General features: G+C 45.6%; 1 protein-coding gene across 1 annotated transcript in view; it reads right to left on the bottom strand.

Annotated features, from left to right (window-relative positions):
• HMCN1 (hemicentin 1) overlaps positions 1-14352 on the bottom strand; it is a 165321-nt gene that overhangs the window by 27399 nt on the left and 123570 nt on the right. Inside the window, 16 exon segments of the mRNA XM_009088425.4 lie at positions 342-486; positions 1467-1608; positions 4563-4699; positions 5148-5229; positions 5906-6096; positions 6738-7022; positions 7877-7974; positions 8149-8332; positions 9724-9848; positions 10384-10543; positions 11582-11731; positions 11950-12081; positions 12195-12276; positions 12505-12707; positions 12821-12934; positions 13123-13284. Coding sequence (XP_009086673.3) covers positions 342-486; positions 1467-1608; positions 4563-4699; positions 5148-5229; positions 5906-6096; positions 6738-7022; positions 7877-7974; positions 8149-8332; positions 9724-9848; positions 10384-10543; positions 11582-11731; positions 11950-12081; positions 12195-12276; positions 12505-12707; positions 12821-12934; positions 13123-13284 — 2392 coding nt within the window.

Here is a 14352-nt window from a genome sequence, read left to right as displayed (position 1 = left end):
AAGAAACCATTAACTATAATAAAAGTTGGTACTAGAACACGTATAAAAAGTTTCCTGTATTAGAAAATACAGAATAGCTTTTGGCCTGCATTAAATTGCTTGGTTTCATCCCAAAACTCTGCGTATATTTAAAAATATAAAGACCTTCCACATTTACTCTTCAAAATCTCTAATGCCAGAATAATTATATTTTGTTGCCAAAGGAATTTTTTATCCTTGTTAACAACAAAAAGGTGAAACCTTTGGTGCTGCTACTTTTCTCTAGAACAATTTAATGTCTTATAATAAATGCATTCTTAAGTAGCAAGGAAGAATATTTATGCTAAAATTCTGGGCAATACCTGGAATTGTTTCCAGTAAAAACAGCCCCATCCTTCCTCCAGGTGATCCTGGGGACTGGAACTCCTTCTGCAGCACACTCCAGCAGGGCAGAGGCGTTGACGTGCACCATGACGGTCTGGGGGCTGCTCCGGATCGTGGGAGCCACTGCAAGGGAGAAATGCTGATGACACAAAGGAAGGAACTCTACATTGCAGTGGTTGAAACTGAACACATGAAAAGAGGTGCAGCAGTGGGTCTGGGTTCACTGCAAAGACAGGAACAAGTTTCTTACCATTCTGGGTGACGGTAATTGCCAAGGTGCAGCAGGAAAGGAGAAAGAAAGTTTGGCTGAAATGCATTGCAAAGGTCAGCTCCGCAAGTTACTGCAAAGGGTACCACTGAGCTAAAACAGCAGGAGTTCAGCACATGGAATTCAGCAAGCTAAGGCTGTGGGGATATCCTTATTTCCTGATTACACACTAAGGAGAAGAAAGGACTTTAGCTGGACCAGGTAAGGCCAGTCACTGGGGGCACAGGTTAAGGCAAGACCCATGTGACTGGGCTGGAAACAGAACAGAAAAAGGGAGGAAGTTCCTTCCAGTCACCTGGAAGTCAACTTCTCATCAGACTAGAGGTAAGAAAATAAAAAGGTTTAAAATGGAGCTCAGGGCTATGGTAGCACAGGACAAACGTAAGGCCCCTCAAGCCCTGTCTTCTCCAGGCACAGAGAAGCTGCCACAGCTCTCCAGTAACCTGTCAAGCCAGCTGTGAAACCTTGTCCCGAGGGTGCCAGTCAAATGCTTCAAAGAATTGCTCTGGGTTTGTTCAAGAGCATTTGTCAGTCCGGGATATGGGTGCCTGTCTCTGGATGTATCATGACTCAGTGTCAGGATGATGGCTGCATGCAGCCTCTGCTTCCAGGAATCACAAACGGAGAGTGAGCCATGGCAAGTGCCCAGCAGGCCCCTTAGGCTGGGGGCCAGCTGTGGGCTCAGCAGTGGGACATAAGGCCATGCACATGACCCTATAGTTTGGGCATGGCCTGAGAAGCCAACACATGGCTGGAAAGTGACCACAAACGCTCAGTTCCTGCTGTCTGAACTCCTGCAAAGCCCAAGCTGCCCAAGGCTGCTCCGTGAGGTTACCGTGCACTGCCAGCAGGAACTCCCTGGTGGTCTCCCCTGCCACGTTCCTGGCCACACAGGTGTATCTGGCACTGTCCCCCAGCTCGGCATTGTTGATCTGCAGGTACCTCCCATTGGACAGGATCCGCAGCCGGGGGCCTCCCTGCAGGCACACAGACACAGGCAGGGCTTTAGCCCCTCACTGCTGGCCTCTCTGCACAGAACATCTGCACTGCACAGCACTAAAGCCAGGAGAGAAGGGCACCAATGAACCAGGGACTGAACTCACTGCTCCTTTACATCCCTGAAGAGAAGAGGGTGAATAAAGCTTTTAAAACTTTGCATTGCTTACTGGTTTTCCATTGAAACCCCTACTGAGGCTTGTGCCTGAAGGAGGCAGCTGTTACAGAGCCAAAGGGCTTTGGAGCTTTTATGGAAAGGGGCACCTGATAGCACATGATCAATTTCATTTATCTTGTTATCTATGTGCACTAGAGGCAGAAGGAATCAAAGTTTTTCTACACTTCCAGCATCACAGTCTGGCTCAGCTGGGAGGCAGCACAGGCTTAGCCAGCTCAGTTTACCAGCCAGGAGCTCACCAGCCAGCAGTTCTGGGCACAGGCTGCCCCTCTTCCCAGCCCTGCAGTGACTCCACAGCACCTGCCAGGAGCCAGTCCTGTGAGAGCTTTACCACACCCAGCCTGGGTTGTGTCTGCATCAATCACTGACAGCAACATCAGCTATGAGTGCTCAGAGACCTGACTGGATAAAAACCAGCAGGAAAAAGAGCACAAACTTAACTTTTCCAGTATGTGCTACCTATCCTCTGGATGGAACTCAAAGCTGACATTCCCATCTACTCTTCTGGTTAGAGGGTCTGAGAAGGGCACCCCAGAGAGATGAAATTCCTCTGGCTCTGCACTAGCACCCTGGTACTCTGCTCTCACACCAGGCACCAGCTCCAAGGCTGCAGTGCAGGGCTGGAGCTCTCAGGTGACACAATTCACCACCAGGGTGGGTTACTGACAGATTTTGGGCAATCACTGACATTTCCTGTTGAGAACACAACCTGTGTGATGGTTTCTAAACACAGAAACCCAGAGATAACAGAAGACAGGGGATGAAGCTATAACTTAATCCTTAGGCTCTACTCAAAGTAAGCCAGAAAACTCATCTTGGAAAAAAAGAAAAACTCAGCAAGTATTTTAGTGTTTGAAAAAAGCCAGGTTGGGCCAGGAGGCTCCTATGCTTTTCTTAACTCTCAATGTGCTTTTCCAAAATCCCCCAAGAGTGCCACAACTTCAAAGCTGCTGGAGGCCAGATCTTTCCATAGTTCTGCTGCCAGAGAAGGTGGTGCTACACAATTCCATCACTCAGCACACAGAGATGGACTAGGGCAGGCCTCAAAATCTGCCCAGCAGAAGACAACAAAAGCAGGAGGAATGACCATCTCCACAAGGCTGCTTCACAAAACCAGTAATATTAAACTGAAATAACACTGCAGGCTGAGAACCTGCCTTTCTCCAGCCCTCTCTTGTCACTGTGACACCTCCACTATTCCAGGCAAGGATGATGATTTGCCAAGGAGCTCCTCACCTCTCCTCCCACACCCAAGGACACCCATTTCCAGCTGCTCAGGATTAGTCAGCTGTTACATTTCTTTGCGGTTGAGAAAGCAGATAGACACTGGGGAGGACACTGATTTCTCCTGATGTCTGCCATATGAGCTCACGGGTGGGGAGGCCCTGGCACAGGGTGCCCAGAGAAGCTGTGGCTGCCCCTGGATCCCTGGCAGTGTCCAAGGCCAGGCTGGATGAGGCTTGGAGCAACCTGAGACAGTAGAAGGTGTCCCTGCCCATGGCAGTGGGTGGCACTGGATGGGCTTAGAAGTATCAAGAAGCTTCAGCCCTCACATTCTGACATGAGTTCATGAGGCAGGAGGAGAACTAACAGTGCAAAGATAATTCCAAGGTTACCATCTGAGCACCTCTGGCTGTCACAATGTTCCTCTACTTTTGTTTTCTGGTGAATATTTTTAACAGGAGCTCCTTCTCATGGTTTATGTTCCCTAAGCACTGCTTTCCAAACACAAGCTTTCCAATGAAGGCCAAGGCAATAAGCATTCATATATTTAATTTCTAAACTTTGTTCAACCTTGTTTTCATTTAAAAACCTCACCACCCAATTAGAGAATTAACTGTCCAGAAGTAGAATGGTCCTGTTAAATTTGTTTCCAGTTGGTTCCTGGGCTACATTAAGATCATGGCCCCTAGCAGCACTTTTTAAGACATGTCCACCCACCAGATCCTTCCTCCAGCAACATTTAATTCTTCTAAATCAACCACAGAGAAAGAGTCTGAGGAATGACATGTCAGAGAAAAGCAAAAAAGCAAAAACTTGGGTGAAGATTTAGTGATGAATCACAGCTAAAGGAGAAAATTCATGATCTGTATTTGTTTCTTCTTTATTCATGAACAAAGATTGAGAGAAATTTTTAAATTAATTTCATTTAATAACTGAACTTTAATTTTCAGTTTAAAAGGACCTGTTCTGTGAGTGGTCCCAAGGATGGGAAGGAAAAAATTCTTTCTTTATAAACCATCCTCATCTTGCTAATTGTCTCTCAACCAGAAAAGACTCTCTGCCTTGCCATGGCAGTATGGAATTCTGAGCGGGAAAGATGCACTTGGTACAAAACCTGGTGATTAGCAACCCATTTTCTTTTAAAGAACTCTGAATTCCTTTCTAAATGCTACTAGAGTAGGAGGATGCATAATATAGCCAAAGGAAACATAGAGTGCAGTCTTGTCTCAGCTACCTTTCCTGGGAAGCCATTCAGGAGTTTACCGAAGGCTTCTAGCATTGCTCAGAGGATCCAGGAGGAGCAAGGGATCCCCCTAAAGGAAAAAAGAACAAGTAACAGCGGGATGGCCACTCCACCCACTGGCTCTGGGGGCTCATTGGGGCTGACTGCAGAGGCACTGGGGCTACCCAGCTGCTCTGAGTTGGGGGCATGAACTCGGGCTGAGGGGTGAGTGAGCAGAGCAGGAGACCTGGAGCACTGCTGTGACAACTGCAGCGAGCAGAAGGCCAGCACCAAGGCTGGCAGCTCAGTACCTCCAGCAGCTCTCCATTCTTCAGCCAGGAGATGGTGGGAGGGGGCACAGCATCCGACCTGCACTCCAGAATAGCCTGGCTGTTCTGCAGCACCGCCAGCTCCTGGGGCCCTCCGGTACCGACGATGTTGGGGGGGACTGGAACAAAAAACAGAACTAAATCAACACCACACATATGAACTGTCAAGAAAACTAGTGATTGAAAATTTCCAGTTTATCTCAAGTTTAAAATAAATGCAAAGCTGTGGTATCATTAATTAGTTCTTCCTCTCAATACCTGTGTTAAATATAGCAGTATATTTCACATCTCTACAGAGTGAGCACAGCAAATGTGAACCAACCAAATACTGACATCTGTGAGCTTCCTGGATATTCAAAAATAAGACTTGGAATTGTAACAGAACTCAGGTGGAACTTGCTTTCTTTGTGTATCACATTCAGAATAACCATCTTTAATGAGAAACACTATTATGATCACATCACAGAATATTTCATCTGTAGGAATATGTGTTTGTTAAATGAGATGCTGACATGTACCTTAGCAGTTTACAGTTTGAGGATTTTTTTTTTCCTAAATCAAACTTACCATGCACTCGTACTAAATACTCCTTGTCATCATCTCCTGCCAGGCTAGATGCTAAACATGTGTATCTTCCTGTGTCCTCCACCTGGAAACACAGGAACAATTACAGCAGAAACTCCAGATTATGGGAAAAATTCAGCAAAACCAAGAAATACAAACACAGCAACAACATACAACAGAGGCAGAATTTGAACACAAGCACAGGAGACACAGAATGCCTGGAAAGAAAGTAATGAAGTTGTTGAATACTTTTTAATTTCACTTTGATTTGAATACTTTTTAATTTCACTTTTATTCAGAGATGGCTCAGGAGTTGCAGGACTCCCTAAAATCTCTCTGGACAATGTGTCCAGCACAAAAGCTGGAACTGGCTATAGTGATCCATGTAAGGAAGATTTAGGTTTGGGTACTGAGGAAATCCTTTTGTGCACACAGTCATTAACATCTTTATGGTTTCCCCTTCCTATAAACTCCTCATTGTACAGCCCAGAAGTGTTTTTTTTACAATCAAAACAAACACCAATCAAGCCCAAGTCCTATCCCACTTCTGTCTGGGGAACTTCACCTGGGCACCCACAGCTGGGCCCAGCCTCAGTTTATTGATGCAGGTTTCTAAAGGTGGTTTGACCTGGACCTTTCTCTAACCACAAATGGAGCTGGGTGAATTGTAGGGGTTTTTAAGACACCTCTGAGGATGGTCCTAAGGCAGGAACCATTTTAGGGATTGCAGAACTAAGCCTATTTTGAAATAAACACTCTACCTGAGCACTGGTTATTCGGAGGGCTTCTCTTAGCATGTGAATATTGTCAGTCTGCAGCAGTGGGCGCCCATCCTTCATCCATGAGATTTTGGGCACTGGGATGCCAGAGGAGATGCAGAGAAGCTCAAGTGGGTTGTTAACAATGACAGAGAGTTCTTCTGGTTCATCTGAACCATTGATATGAGGGGGCTCTGTGGAAGGAAAAACATTCCACTTCTGTATGGACTCAAATCACCTGTAAAAACTGACTGAACTTGTGGGTAGAGTCTACAGAATTAGTCTACATTTCATTATTTCTGACTGTATCATAAACTCACTAAGGAACTCTGGTAATTTCTAACTTTGCCTATTAATTTCTTATTTTATTATTTAGAATTATTAGTTAGAAAAATGTTTTAAAAAATACAAACAAAAAAATTAAATAATTTCAGCAAATATATTTATCAGCATTTTAACTGTTGTGCTTTCAGCTGTGCTTCTTCCTATGAAGCTGAATTTCTGCTAAGCAAAGTTACTAATTTATAGCACATAATTATATTAATTATAGCACATTTCAGTACTTGGGAAATACACAGTGTATTGCACATTTACACATCTTTACGTACCTTTCATTTTCTTATTCCTCTCATTTATCATTATTGAGATGACCAGACTGGCTGGGGCTTGGAGTAACCTGGGATAGTGGAAGGTGTCCCTGCTCATGGCAGGGGGTGAAACTGCATGGACTTTAAGGTCCCTCCCAACCCAAACCACTCTGGGACTGTGAGCCTATGGAAATACTCCTTTATCCCTGGAGGTGTTTGAAGTGTCATGCTGACAGATGAGCACTCACCCAACACTTTCAGGATGAAGTGCTTGCTGCTGTGCCCAGCGGCGTTGGAGGCCACGCAGGTGTATCTGCCTGAGTCCGCAGGCTCTGCCCCCAGCACCTGCAGCACCATCCCGTGCCTGCCTGAGCTCAGGCGGGCCCCGAGGGGCAGGGCCAGGGCCAGGCCGTCCTTGAGCCACGACACGCTGGGGACAGGGGAGCCATCGCTCACACAGCCCAGGGCGGCCTTGTCACCCCGCAGCACCAGCACCTCCTCTGTGCCCCCCGCGTTGTCCAGGCTGGGCGGCACTGCGGGGACAGAGCTCAGTCACACATGGGACAGGGACAAGGGACAGAGCTCAGTCACACATGGGACAGGGACAAGGGACAGAGCTCAGTCACACATGGGACAGGGACAAGGGATAGAGCTCAGTCACACATGGGACAGGGACACGGGAACAGAGCTCAGTCACACATGGGACAGGGACAAGGGACAGAGCTCAGTCACACATGGACGGATACGGGACAGAGCTCAGTCACACATGGGACAGGGACAGGACAGAGCTCAGTCACACATGGGACAGGGATACGGGAACAGAGCTCAGTCACACATGGGACAGGGACAAGGGACAGAGCTCAGTCACACATGGGACAGGGACACGGGAACAGAGCTCAGTCACACACAGGAGAGAGGCACCATGGGGACAGATCTCAGTCACACACAGCACAGGGACACAGAGACAGAGCTCTGTCACATACAGCACAGGAGTATTCCAGGCACAGAACAGCTGGAACAGCTGCCCTTCCCCACTTACACAGCTGTGCTAAACTTTGCTTACAAATTGAATATTATTCTTTCTAAAAAAACCTGTGACACATTATGGGAGTTGGAACTAGATGAGCTTTAAGGTCCCTTCCAATCCAAACCACTCTGTGATTTTATGGTTATGGGTGACAATTCAACTAAAGACTTTTCCAGGGTAAAAAACTTCTCATTTAAAAAAGCCCCAACACTTTGAAAAGTTAGTATTTCCCCGGTGATCATCTCTAAGATGTACTTGTGGCTGTCTGTAATAAGGTGTTGGTGAGAAAGAAGACTAAAAAATAGGTTTAAGAAGTCAAGAAATAAGATTCTTTATGTAAAACATTTCAGACACACTCACCCAAAACTTGCAGGTTGTAATGTTTGTTGTGCACTCCAGCCCTGTTAGATGCTACACAAGTGTACACTCCAGTATCAGATATCTGCACTCGAGTAAGCCTATGGAAAAAGCAATTAAAGCAAGCTGTAAATGGAATACATGGAACACATAACCTTTATTATGGCATGGTTTGGATCAAATTTTACTCTTGCTTCCAAAAATACTGCAGAATTATGCTGACACTGCAAAAAAAAGAACAGAAAGTCAGCTAGTTAAAAGAAAAGAAAACCAACCTGAGGATCTGCCCAGCTGAGAGGAGCTTAATCTGGGAGGAGACAGACAGAGGAAGGCCATTCTTCAGCCAGTGGAGCTGTGGTGGGGGGGTCCCAGCAGCAGCACATTCAATATTTAGGGAGGTGTCCAAAAGGGCAGTGAGTTCCTCTGCTTCATCTTTACTGTTGGCTATCGTTGGAGGAACTGCATTTTGTAGATGATGGAAAAGAATGCATGAGAAAACAGGCTGTTGAAACCATTTCACCCTGCAGAAAATCCTGCTCCTAATGCCCTACTGGCAATTCAGTAAGAGGATCCCATTTTTGGTAGAGCAAATCCTCAGATAATAATATTGAGCACTAAAAATCATCATTTATATATTTCAAATCAGAGGCACTGTACAATGACAGTAGACTTCTCTTTGATTTGCCAGCCTGCAGCAAGCAAGACAGAGCTTAGGGCCTGAAGTTCCTGGAGAGAAGGACAGTGCAGGAATGGATGGGCTGAACCCAGGGCCAGAAGGGACCACTCAAACTCATGGCCTTCAATAAATCTTAAATACAATGCAATCACAGAGGAGGAAAGTTAATTTATTGATGTCTGGATGCATCTGCTTATTTCACGGAGAAAGTTCAAAATGGCTAGGTAAGTATTCTGGATGAGGACACAAACTGCTGCTTTGGGGCTCTCTGGGGTTACAGGTTAGTTTGAAAGCCATGGCCTTCACTACATAAAGAAGCCCAGCCAGGTGCATCTCCAGACTGGCTCAGTTAGGATCCCATCACTCACTGTGACAGTGACACCAATAAGACTTTTAAACTGGTTATTGCTTGAACTTCAGCCAATGCAAACTGAGCACAAACTCCCTGCTGTTGTGCAGAGCCATTCTGTGCCAAAAAGATGTGCTGTGGTCATTCAGCACTGTTTTTTATGATAACAAAGGTCCTCTCTTACTGCTCTGCTCATGGCTGTGTTCCCACTGACGGAGAGTCTGTGTAAGTGGGACAGACACCTACCCTGCAGTGAAACCCTGCCTGGGCAGAACTCTCCTCTCCTCCCTCCACTGTACTTAATGACCACATTTCCCACAACTTAAAATATCCACTCTCTAGGCTGCTAAAGGATTACACTCACTAGCCACTGCATGTCAAACTGTGCAATTTCCTCCAACACTCTCTCATTTTTAAACTCTCTGGACCTTTAACAATCAGTTCCCTTCATACCACTCTGCTCCTAGCTGATGTACTTTGATTGGAATTAGGGAAGATAATACAACAAAACAGCAGGGTCAGAGGAAATCAGCCCCAATTTAATCTTCCCCACAAGAAATAAAAAATCACCACAAGCAAAATCCCTCTGTTATGAAATCCACCCAAGAATTAATTCCTGTTTATCCCAAAACACATTTACCAGCAATTTCAACCCTTTTGTCATTGACAGAGCATCCTGTGTAATATCTACAGCATAGGCAATTGGAAACATGTGCATGCAGGATTCCACTGCAGACAGGCATTCCTCTCTGGGCTCTCCCTTGGGAGCACTCCCAAGGATGGGATTATGGAGCAGACTTGGGTTTCACATCTGGAAGTACTCACCATACACATTCAAGTTGAAAATCCTGTCCTCCTCTCCTGCAGGGTTAGTAGCCACACAAGTGTATTTTCCCGTGTCTGAGGTGAGAGCTCTGGAGATGTTTAATGTGCTGCCATCTGGAGTCACTCTACAAGGACCATCACAAAGCACAGTGAGTTTATTTAGTGTTCCTCTAACCTAGCAAATAAACAATCTGGTCTGGACATATCCTCCTGAGAACTATGCATTGTGTTTTACAAAATATTTCTGATAGAGACAGGCTAAGAAGTTTTTCCTAGAGATGTCCTGTTTAACTTGGTTTTAAGATTCAACTTCAGCCAGGCTTTTGAAGGACCCATAATGATAAGCATTAAGTAAAATATTTCCATGCCTCAGATCTTTCCCCTCCAAAGGAACTAAATGACCTTAATAAACTTTCATGAATCTGATAAACATTTATGGAATTTATTAACTGAGAAAGACATAAATATCATAAACTTATCTCTGTGAAGAAAATGAAATTTTAAAAAATCAAAGGACTAACAAATTATACTTGATTTATAAAAGCTAAGGAGGGAGATGTTCTTAACCTGGCTAAGCTCCAGTTCAGACTCTCCTCACATTCCCCCCTTAGGGCCCTTACAATTATAGAAGAGAATGCAGTGTCTGCTAGTTTTTCTTGCCTTATCCTCTGTAAATCATCGCTGGCAACTGTTTTTCCGTCCTTGAGCCACTGCACATCTGGGGTGGGCACTCCAGTGGCATTGCAGAGCAGCTGGACACTCTCTCCCAGGAGGACACTGACCTCACTCGGCATCTCAGAGCCAGCAATACTGGGAGGAACTGGAAATGCACCATGGAAGGATGAGATTCAGCAGCAAGAAATGTAACCTGAACTAGAAACAGCCCCACTGCAGTAGCTCACGAGGACCAGCACTTAGTACAGCACTTGGGGCAGGTTCTCAGCAGCTGTGGCTGCCCCTGGACCCCTGGAAGTGTCCAAGGCCAGGATGGATGGGGCTTGGATAGTGGAAGGTGTCCCTGCTCATGGCAGAGGTGGCACTGGGTGGGCTTTAAGGTCCCTTCTAGCCCAAAGCAGTCTGGGATTCTGTGACCCACACCATCATAGCCCTGTGAACAGCCACCCTAATTCCATCCTAATCAAAGCCATTTCCAGCCTGCATTCCCAAGGAACAAGGATGATAATCCTGCTATCCATGAAGTCAAGACTGTCAGTCACACTAATAAGTTCTGAGCATTTCAAGCCATTTCAGACACATTTGATCAAACAACCAGCTAGACATTCCATTCCTAAACTTGGGGAAAAACTGGCAGGCAGGGGTACACCAGTGCAATTAGTGGGGATGAGTCATTAGGAACAGAGGAAAACACAACAGTCCCAGACTAAGGGTGATTCACAGGAGGCAGGAGACAATTCCATAACAAATAAGGGTTTGTCATTTGAGTTGGGGGTGGGGGAAGTATTCCTAAGGAAATTCTGGCAGTAGGTCTTTGCTAACTCCTGCCATGGCACAACAGGTACCACTGCTCCTGAATCCAACTCCGTGTGCTGCTCCACAGCCAACCAAGGCAGCTCCAGTGCTTAGCAGGATAAAGGATGTGACCAGCAGCAGACACATACAAGCTGCACAACTCTGTTCAAGTTCCACAGTCAAGGCTTAAAGATGTTCTTTTCCATGCAAATTTTGGACTAGAAGTATTGAATTTTCCAACCACCATCCCCTCTGGTTACAAAAGTAACAGTCCAAATTCTTCACTTTCCTACATGGTTATGTGATCTCAGTGTCCCCAGCACAGACAGTGTCACATTTACCCAATGTTCAACCAGCTGTGCTCCCTGCATCCTCCCCCATTCCTTACCTTGGATGGAAAGCACATATGTTTTCTGAGCTTTCCCCTCTGGATTGGAAGCAATACACGTGTAGGTGCCACTGTCCAGGAGCTGAGAACGAGCGATCTGAAGCTTGCTTCCACCAGATAAAATATGAATTTCAAGAGGATCCAAGTTTTCTGAAATACATAAACAAGTCATCATTCCAAACCAGGCTACAGGGAACAAACATCTCTTTTGGGAGAAATTGTTCCATCAAAGTTTCAAAACAAAGATTCCAATCAGTTCTCCTAAGAGTGTCCAGAGACAAATGAAGAAACACAAACCAGACAGCAAACAGCAAAGTGGTGCCTCAAAGAAGGGAAGAAGAGGAGAGAAAAGCGTGAGACAATGTTACCTATTGGTTTTCCATTCTTAAGCCACACTAACGTGGGTGGAGGAATTCCACTAGCATCACATACAAAGGTGACAGGATTACTGATGGATTCACTGACCAGCTCTTGCTCAGGGCCCTCTATACTTGGAGGCACTGTGAATGGAATGGAAGCAGTAAGAATGCTATGTAAACTGATTTTGAAGTGCCTAATCTGCTAAGTTTATGTTATTACAATAACTATTGCAGATGATGCAGAGGCTGCTTACCATAAACATTGAGATGGAAATTTTTATCATCTCGTCCTGCAATATTTATAGCTTTACACACATACTGTCCTGTGTCAGAAACCTGAAATAAAAACAAGTTTTAAAGGAAATCATTATGGATTCTTATTTTAATGCTAGAGACCTTAACAACCTGTACATCTGCTAACTCAAAGTGCTTCTCACAGGATGAAAAGCCTCCAGGAAACACATCTCTCATGTACATCAAGGAAAATACAGCACTGAAGACTGAAATAATGTCTTGGCAGAGGCAGAGCAGTGGCAGATGCAGCCTCCCCCCAGCCTGGCCCACCTCTGCAGCCTTAATGCGCAGGGTCTGCCCGTCTGCCAGGACCTCCAGGGCAGCAGAGTCGGGGATGAGGCGGCTGTTCTTGTACCAGGTGATGACCGGGGCTGGGATGGCGTTGGACTCGCAGTCCAGGGTCACCGGGGTGCCCACCCGCACGTTCAGCGCTGTCACCGACGCTCCCCCCTGCGCCTTGATGCTCGGGGGCACTGGGGAAGGAGCCCAGAGTCAGTTCTGCATTGAAACAACCCCATAAAGCAGATAAACCTCCCCACACTTCCCAAGCAACAAATGCTATTTCAGAAAACAGTACAACACAAACCAAGGACAGTTAGGAAGCTCTTCTTCTGACTTTCCCCAGCTTGGTTCCTGGCAGTACAAGTGTATTCTCCACCATCTGACAGCTTGGCTCGGGGAATCTGCAGCGTCCGAGCACCTGGAGTGAGGAGAGAAGGCTGGAGGTTTGCTCTGTGCTGACTGTGTCAATCCCAAAGGCTGGTTTAGAACTGCAGGTGCAGCAGGCTCAGCACAGGCACTGCACCCCACAGAGTGGCCATGGGCCCTGTCAGGACAAATCAGACAGAAGCTGAGCCCAAAGGCTGCAGAATAGCTGAGATTCCTCACCAGGCACAATAAAAGTGTTGGAATTTGAACTGATAGGCTTCCCATTTTTGAGCCAGATGAGATCAGGAGGTGGAAAGCCTGTGACCTCACAAGTCAGAGAGATGAAATTATTCACCACTACGGTCAGATTCTCAGGGTTAGTCCCAGCAACAGTTGGAGGAACTGTGGAGAGAGAAATAGATTATTAGCACCTATTACTGCATCAGCAAAGGATTTCCCACAAGATCATGATTTACTGTATTAAAGCTGAATTGCTGCATTTTGACAAAGGACCAGGCTGCAAAAATCTTTCACATCCTATGAATGGATCCACTGCTTTTTGGAAGTATCTGCAAATGAGACTGAAACAATCTAATGGTCACTCCTGCTCCCATACTTCACAACAATGTCAATTACTCCATTTCCAGTCATTCTGTGCTGGAGGCTTGGGAGGGCTAGTGAACAAGGTCCTGATGATGCTCATGGACAATTGCTGTGTGAGAGCAAATTCCAATTGTCAGGATATGCAGGATGACTATCACTTCTTCCTGATTCCTTGCTGCTCCTGTTCTCTCTGGAACAGTTCATTTTCCACCTACAAAGACCCCAAACTTATTCCTCCCAACACAGTTCAGAGTGGTTCTGTCAACCAGACAAACCTGTTGCTTAGCAGTGAGCTAAGCACTGGAAAATCCTGGCATGCAGCATTGCTCCAAGGGGTGCATTCCTTAAGCTTACAAGTCCCAGAATTTTTAAATCAAGAATAGCTTGACATGTGACCTTTCTACAAGAACAATTTAGAATGAAAGAACTGTAAATCTTTTCCTTTTAATAACCCCCAAGCTCTAGTTGCCATGTTTTTGCAGTGGGGATATATAAAACACTTAAAAGGAAGGCAAAAGCATGTTCTTGGCTTTATTGGGTGGAAAACTCATTCCAAAGAACACATGGAATCCTCCTCTTCAAAGACAGAAACGCTGAAGTATTTTGGCCCATCTTCCCCTGAAAGGCTCCAGCTGTTTGCTGCCACTTGAGTGACACAACCCAGTCATTAAGGCAACTTTATGGCTCCTCTGGGCACTGCACAAACAAGAGCAGTTCATGTAAATGGGGAATTCAGTCTGTATTTTTCAGCTTGGAATAACTGAAGAATATTTCCCTGATAAAGAGGATAAAATGGTTTACTAGAGCAAGTGGATAATTTTGATCTGACGGCATTTGACAGTTATTTATATTTATTTACTTTTACAG

Source organism: Serinus canaria, chromosome 8 (genome assembly GCF_022539315.1).
Source record: "Serinus canaria isolate serCan28SL12 chromosome 8, serCan2020, whole genome shotgun sequence".
NCBI classification, from domain to species: domain Eukaryota; kingdom Metazoa; phylum Chordata; class Aves; order Passeriformes; family Fringillidae; genus Serinus; species Serinus canaria.
This window is presented reverse-complemented; position numbering and strand designations above follow the sequence as displayed.